At 53.3% G+C, this 7888-nt stretch overlaps 1 protein-coding gene across 1 annotated transcript in view; it reads right to left on the bottom strand.

Moving 5' to 3' along the window:
- Positions 1-876: 876 nt before the first annotated feature.
- EPHB3 (EPH receptor B3) overlaps positions 877-7888 on the bottom strand; it is a 29731-nt gene continuing 22719 nt past the window's right edge. The window contains exons 10-16 of the mRNA XM_021005755.2: positions 6532-6654; positions 5702-5949; positions 4181-4396; positions 3905-4054; positions 3023-3216; positions 2773-2928; positions 877-1735 (exon numbers count right to left, since the gene is read on the bottom strand). Of these exons, the coding sequence (XP_020861414.1) occupies positions 1627-1735; positions 2773-2928; positions 3023-3216; positions 3905-4054; positions 4181-4396; positions 5702-5949; positions 6532-6654 (1196 nt within the window). The 3' untranslated portion in view covers positions 877-1626. The remainder of the gene's footprint in view (positions 1736-2772; positions 2929-3022; positions 3217-3904; positions 4055-4180; positions 4397-5701; positions 5950-6531; positions 6655-7888) is intronic.

Below are 7888 nucleotides of genomic sequence, written 5' to 3'. Positions count from 1 at the left end.
GACTCACCCAGGGTCACACAACCAGTCTGGGTCAGAAGCAGGACTTGAATCCTGTTTGCCTCAGTTTCCTTATCTGTAAAATGAGTTGGAGAAGGAAATGGCAAACTCCTCTAGTATCCTTGCCAAGAAAAGCCCAGATGGGGTCACAGACAGCTGAGTACGGCGGAACCATGACCTGAACTCCCTGACTCTGAGGCTAGCTTTCTAACCTCCATCTCACATGCTGTCTCTATATCCCCAGTACCCAGGATGGGGGGTGGGAAGTCGCGGGGGCAGCAAGCATCCCCATTTCCTATGCCTTTGCCCTGGCTGTGAGCCGGGCTGCTCTCTCTCTGCTCCTTTCTGAATCCCTGAAGCTCCCATCAGATCAGAGGTCTTATCTAAATCCTCCCCTGGCTGATCTGTTGCCCCTTTGCATCCATGCAGTTCGCTGTCTACATGCTGCATGCCCCACCCAGCCCCAGTCAAACATAAGCCCTTTGAGGACAGGTGCCTGGTACAGAGTGGGGTTTCTTGGCTGCTTTCCGATAGAATGTAAGCACCCTGGGGGTAGCCTATCCCCAGCATTCTGCATAGTGCCTAGCTCACCCGAGGCACTTAGTAAACTTTGTGGATTGATGGTTCTAGGAGGGTGTAAAGTGCCTGAGGGCAGGGGGCGATTTCGTTTTCTTCTTCCCTTTGTATCCCAAATGCCAAGCACACAGTGAGACCCAGATAATTGTTTCTGGGTTGTAGATGTCCCTCCGTGAAATTCTGAGAGATTAGGGGCCGGATCTCAGGGTGGATGCAGAGCAGAGCAGTGTGTGCTCCCCTCACCTGGGAGAAGGGGATCAAGCAGAGGTGGATTGGAGGTGATAAAGAGTGGGAGGCATCACAGCAATGACTTACTGCCTTTATTCTGCTGACACCCTAAAGGGCGCCCCCCAGCTGGCCCAAGCTCTGCCATGCTGACACACGCACCGGGCAGGCGGGCTGGCACACACAGCAGACATCGAGACATCCATTTTCTGGCTCTGTGAGTCTCTAAGGGGCAGGGGGGCTGCTCCTTGGCTGGCCCCCTACCCATTTTGGAAGCCAGCCTCAGCACCAAGCAGGCTGAAGGAGGGGGGCTGGGAGGTATCAGGAAGGAATCAGGTCCTACCCCTCCCCGGAGAGTCCCTGTGCAAACTTGAAGTGATGGCAGCTGGCTCTGGAGCAGGGGTGGGGTGTCACACACATCCCCTCACTCCCTGAAGCTTTCCCCCCTGCAGTTTCTGAGGGAGGGGCTGCTTTTTTGTCTACCTGGGGGGGCCCTGATCCAGGCTAGAGCACTGCAGTCACTCCAGCGTGGAGAACACCCAAGTCTGAGGTTATGGGGGCACCCCCCTGTTCGAGAACAGGGAGGCCTGGGCCCCATGGGGGATGGGCAGTGGCATGACCCCCATCCCCTAATCCGTCTTCAATATGAAGAGGTGGCATCCGTCCTAAGCGTCCTGGCCCTGCTGTTGCCCAGGAGGAACACAGGCCACTGCGGGGGGGCTTCCAGTGGTCCCCCGACAGCCCTTGACCAAGCATCCAAACGTCCGAATGACTGGCCACTCTGAGTCCCTGTGGCACCCCGGGGCCGTCCGGGGCTGCTCGAGCGGGTCAGACCTGCACAGGCAGCGTTTGGTTCATCTGCAGCCGCATGTCCTGGATGCTACTTAGAATCTTCTTCTGGTGTCCGGCCAAAGTCACACCAATCCGGAGCAGGTCCCTGGGGGGAGGAGGAAGGACAGTTGGTCAGCTTCCCAGGGCATCTGAGCACCTCCTTTTTTCTACTCTGTCCTTTGTACCCAGGGCTCCTCCCCTTGGGAGAGAAGAACCCACCCTCCCCTTCTGCCCTGGAATGTTGGGCATTCTAGGGATTCTCCCAGAATCCCAAGGCTCCAGTGTTCAAGGCTCACACCAAATCCCACCTCCCCCAAGAGGCCTTTCCCAGTTCCACCAGTTGTTAGCCCCACCCCCCTCTCCACAATCCAAAATGACTCTACACATTTTGCCTTGACTTATCCTAACCCCTATTCTTTCCCTCTAAGTAGGAGGTAAGTCTCTTGAGGGCAGGGTCCATCTCAAGATATTCTTTTAATCCCTAGCACCTTTCACAGCATCAGGCACATAGTAGGCACTTAAATTACTGATTGACTGATACTCTGATACACACACAGACAATGCATGTGTGTGTGCGCGCGCACACACACACATACACACACACACACACACACACACATGCTATCTCCCTCAACTGAATATACACTCTTTGATGGCTGGCACCAATTCATTTTTGTCTTTGATCACCAGTGCCTTATACACAGGAGAAGCTCAATAGATACTTCTTGAATTGAGTCTCAGATTTAGAGGATCTGAGATTTCAAATCAGAAGGGACCTTGGAGACCAAGAAGTCCGATCCCTTCATCTTTTAGTTGAGAAAACTGAGGCCCAGAAGAATGAAGTGATTTGTCCAGGGTCATACAGGTAGGAAGAGACAGGGTCTTCTAAAAATGGTGCTTTTCCCACTGGAAAAGGCTCATTACCTAGGACCATAAGGTCATTGGACTGAACTGAAAAATCCAAAAGGTCACCTGGTCCCCATTTTACAAACGAGGAATGCTTTTCAGAGGAGTTAAGGGATACTGGACCAATGAAAGGGTCATGGAGGATGACCCCCAGTGATTTGCCCCAGGTCACTTCTCCAGTGAGTGGCAGAGCCAGGACTCAGGCCCCTTCCCACTGCCAACTGAACAGACACTCACTCTGCGGTCATCTGGGCAACGAGGTCGAAGGAGGCAAAGCCGGCGCTGACGAAGCTTTCCTTGTACCTTCCCATCTTGATGGCATCCAGCCAGTCCCCCACCGTGGTGAAGGTGGTGTAGTCAGGGACGGTTCGGTCTAACAGTGGCTGGGACACCTGCAGGCAGAGAAGAGAGGGGGACGTGAAGCCCTGGGAGGGAGCAAGGAGAGGGTGAGAGCACCAGGCAGGATGGGAGGCGGGAAGGCGCATACCCAGACTGGACGCTGGCAATGACCTTCAGGCTGGCGGCATTTCGAATAAGCTTGTCCAAGGTGTTGACGATCTGGGCAAACTTGGGCCGCAGATTCCGGTCCCGCACCCAGCAGTCCAGCATGAGCTGATGCAGGGCAGTGGGGCAGTCCATGGGGGGTGGCAAGCGGTAATCCTGCTCCACAGCATTGATCACCTGGAGCCAGGGGTGGAGAGAGAGAGGTGCCAGGAAGCATGAGCTTCTGTGGGTACCGCTGGCCCTCCGAGGGGGCTCCCAAAGTCCTAGACCTGAGCAGATCGTCTGGCTTTTCCTTGACCCATCCCCCCCCCTCATTTCAGAACTGCCCCCTCCCATCGAGGCTTAGCTTTCCCCGACTCCCTCCAGCTGACAACGTTCCCACTCTCCTCCACTCTTCCCAGAGCCGTGGCTCAGACCTCCTGGCAGGCACTTAATAAGCAGCTTCTGTCCAGTCAAAGGTAAGCTTCTGGAGGGCAGGGACCAGCTCACTTTGGTCTGGCAGGATGCTTGGCATATAGTAATGCCTTCAGATCATAGGCTTCAGAGATAGACAGGAGCTCAGAGCTCCAACTCTTCATTTTACAGATGAGGAAATTGAGGCCCAGAAAGGGGGAGGCACGTGCCCAAAGTCACACATTTAGAGCTGGAAGGGATCTTTAGAGGCAGCCCACCAAGAGAAGTCAGGTGACTTGTCCAAGGTCAGACAGGAAGTGAGGACCCTGGAACCTAGGTCCTGGGGCTCCAAATTCAGGCCACTTTTTGCTGCCCTACTTAATAAGAAGCTGTGGAACTGAATGAAATGAATCAATGCTGGCCTGAGTGTAGCGGCCCCCTCCCCCTCCCTGATCCCCCAGTCCCCACTTACATCTTGATTACTCATGTCCCAGTAGGGCCGCTCTCCATAACTCATCACCTCCCACATGACGATCCCGTAGCTCCAGACGTCACTGGCCGATGTGAACTTTCGGTAAGCGATGGCTTCAGGCGCTGTCCATCGGATGGGGATCTTCCCACCCTGGTGGAGAGGGGGACACAGGCCCTTCACCCTGTGATTCAGGGCTCGCTCCTGCCCACATGGGGTCCTCACCCAGTTGGCGCCACCTCCCCCGCCCCATTATTGTATGACCCTTTGGACCCGTACCAGTGAACTAGTATAGGTGGGGTCAGCAGGGTCATCCTCCAGAAACCGGGAGAGGCCAAAGTCGGAGACTTTGCAGACCAGGTTGCTGTTCACCAGGATGTTCCGGGCAGCTAGGTCCCGGTGGACGTAATTCATCTCGGACAGGTACTTCATGCCCGCTGCAATGCCCCGTAACATGCCCACCAGCTGGATCACGGTGAACTGCCCATCGTTCAGCTGGAGAATGGGGACACACAGACTTAGGCTCCAGCCTGTGCCCTCCCTTCTGCTAAAGCTTCCTTTTCCGTCAGGAGTGATGTGAGCTGGATCCCCTCTATTTGTGTGTGTGTGTGTGTGTGTGTGTGTGTGTGTGTGTGTGTGTGTGTGTGTGTGGCAGGGTGCCGTCTCTCCCTTTGAAATTAAAATTAAAATTAATTGATATCCATTATTTTAACATCACCCATATTCCCTAAGGTGCCCATCCTCTTCCCTTGCCAGAGAGCTATTCCTTATAACAAAGAAAATAAAGGGGAGGGGGGGAGGGTGACAAAACAATTCGGTAGCATTAACCAACATATTGGGGGAACGTAGCCTTGTATGCAGTGTTCCATGCCCACAGTCCCCCACCTCTTCAAAGAAGGGGGGAAAGGGAGCCTTGACCTTTGGGGACAGGGAGGATGACAATCTGTCCGTGACCCATATCTCGGTGCTGAGGACTCCATGGGGAGGGGTCAGGGCATGGTTCTTTAAGGTTTCTAACACATTTTCTATTCCTGAGCTCATCCAACCCTCACCACCAGCTGGGGAGAGGGGATGCTGCTGTGCTTTGGGGCCAGCTATGATCCAGCCCTGTGATTGGATCAAGGTAGGGCACTCTCCCCATGCAGCTTAGCCACTTCTCTGAAACTTAGGATCTTAGAGAGAGGTGGAGGTGCCTGCCCAGGATCGAGCTTGAATTTTCCATGCTTAGCGGTGGGCTCTCTATCCACTCTGATTTGGGGCATAGTTAATTCCCTCTGCCAGTGCAGGCAGGTCCCTGCTTTGCCATGTGGAACATTAGAGATGCCTCGGGGTGCCGAGAGGTGCCGCACTTATTATCCCCATTTTATGGAGGAAGAAACTGAGGCTTGGCATTCTCTCTGCTTCACTGTCTCAGCTTTCTCTGGCCATTGTCAGCTAGAGGCTAGATGACCACTTGTCAGGCATGTTAGCGTGGGGATTTCTTTTCAGGTGTGGGTTAGACTGGCCAGGCCCTGGAATAACTTTGATTCTTTGATTCTAGGCAAGAAGACTGGGGTAGATGAAAGAACATTGGATTAGGCAGCTGAAGACCCAGATTTGAGTTCCAATCAGCTCTAGGACCTTGGATAAGTCACTTAACTTCTCTGAAATTCAGTTTGCTCATCTGTAAAATAGGGCTAAGAGTATTTGCCTTGCTTGCCCTCCCAGGACTATGAGAACCAAATGAGATAAGAGATGTGAATACACCTGGGGAACACAGACAGCACCAGGCAGCAGTTTCAAGAATGGGGAAGGACTTACTCGGAGGAAGGAGTCAAGGGCACAGTTCTCCATGAACTCCGTGAGGATCATGACAGGCCGGCTCTTGGTGACCACACCTTCCAGGCGGATGATATTGGGATGGTCAAACTGGCCCATGATGGAGGCCTCGCTCAGGAAATCTCGCCGCTGCCTTTCTGTGTAGCCAGCCTTCAGGGTCTTTATGGCCACAAACAGTTCCCGGCGGCCTGGCTGCTTCAGTCGGCCCCTACACACCTCGCCAAACTCCCCTGCAGGTCACAGGCCAGGGTCACACACTATCCCTTGTGGATACACTCCCCTCTCCCAGCAGAAAGTAAGACGCTAACAGGCCAGGATGGCTTGGGATTTGCGAACAGAGCCCCAGACACAATGCTTGGCACACAGGAGGCTGAATACACGCTCACTAAATTACTAGGCTTCAGGCTCTAATGCCCACCCATCTCAGGGACTCTCCCCACCCTCTGCTTCTCTAGAATAAGGATTCTTAATCTGGGGGCTGTGAACTTTATATATATATATATATACATACATACATACATACATACATACATACATATGATACATAGATAGATAGATAGATAGATAGATAGATAGATAGATAGATAGATAGATAGATAGATAGATATAGATATGACTGTATGTCAATAGAATTGTTTTCCTTTGGAATCCAATGGATTTTATTTTCTGTACCTGAGAACATCATTTGGAGAAGGCACCAGCCCATGCCAAAGGGATCCATGATAAAACAAAGGTCACGAGCCCTTGCCTAGAGGGACGACATGGCCAACCAGCCATCTTCTTCCTCCCTTCCACCCTCCCCGGTGACTCACCAGCTCCGATCACCTCCTCAATCTTGACACAAGAGACATCAATCTCTTTGGCAAACTCCCTCACAGCCTCGTTGGGGTCTTCATAAGTGAAGGGATCGATGTAAACCTTCATGCCAGGGGCAACTGGGGGCAGAAGAGAGGGATCAGGGAGGGGCAGGGTTCCTGGAGGGGGGAGGGAAGAGGTGGCACTCAGGTTGGTCATCCCTAAGGGGAAGGGCTTGGAAGAGAACTAGTGACATTTGGGGCTCTCCTTTTCCACCTATTTTGGGGGGGCTGAGAAGTATTACAGAGCTCAAAGGTGGAGCCAGAAGGAGATCAGAGGCAGACCAGAAATAACTTTTCTTCATCCTTTGCCCCTAGACAGGATCCCTGGTGAGCACCACATGCAGGGAAAGGCCCTTCCCATCCTGCCTGCTGGCGAAAGCAGCAGCCAAAGACAGGGCGTCCTCTGTGGCCCCTTCTTGCCCAGTCCCTGGCAGTCCCCAAGAACTCCTGTGTCTTCCTTGGCCATCTCTCTCAGCTTTGCCCATGGCCACCAGTCAGTCCAGGACCTCAAAATCTCCTGCCTGGTTTAGCAGCTGGCCTAACCACTCAGCCACCTGCCCGCCTGCTCGCTGAAGTCACTCCCCCCCCTTCCAATCAAACCTTGGTCATAGGAATTTCCCTCAAACTCCATTTTCAGCAAGTCACCCCCGTTGTCTACCAGAGCCAGCCAGATGCACTGGGCAGCCAGCTCACTTTGGCCTAAATTCTCCTACCTGGTTTGCAAAGCCCCCCAGCCACCATCCCCCACCCACTCCTTCACCGTTGACTTCAGCTGGATCAGTTTCCTCATTCTCCTCCACTCTCCCACTTGGGCTGTGTCCTCACCTCTCTGCACCCTCCAAATAACCACTCATCTCTAGGGCTCCATCTTCCCCCTCTTCACCTGGCCAAAATAGCTTCATCCTTTAATACTCAGCTCAAACCCCCTCCTTCCTGCCCTCAGCACCGCCTCATTCTGGCCACAGACTGACAATCACAGAATCACATGGTACGTCACACTCCTCCCTTTCCCTTCTCCCTTCCTGGAATGCACTCACTCCTCACCTTCACCTCTTAGAATGCGTCAATAGCACAAAGGACCTCCCACATGAGGACCTTGTCACTTGCCCTCATCTCCAGCTACCAGTGATACTGGAAAGGACAGTGAGGAGAGCACCAGACCAGGTGTGAATCTCAGCTTTTTGGCTTTCTGCCTGTGAAAGCTTCAGCAAGCCCCTTCCCCCTCAGCCTTAGTTTCCTCATCCATGAAATGAGCCCATCAGGCTGTGCTGGGGTCCTCTGGCTGATTTCACATGGCCTCTGAATCCCCTTC

Source organism: Phascolarctos cinereus, unplaced genomic scaffold (assembly GCF_003287225.1).
Source record: "Phascolarctos cinereus isolate Bilbo 61053 unplaced genomic scaffold, phaCin_HiC Scaffold_5;HRSCAF=322, whole genome shotgun sequence".
NCBI classification, from domain to species: Eukaryota; Metazoa; Chordata; class Mammalia; order Diprotodontia; family Phascolarctidae; genus Phascolarctos; species Phascolarctos cinereus.
Note: the sequence above shows the minus strand (reverse complement) of the source record. Positions and strands in the feature narration are given on the sequence as shown.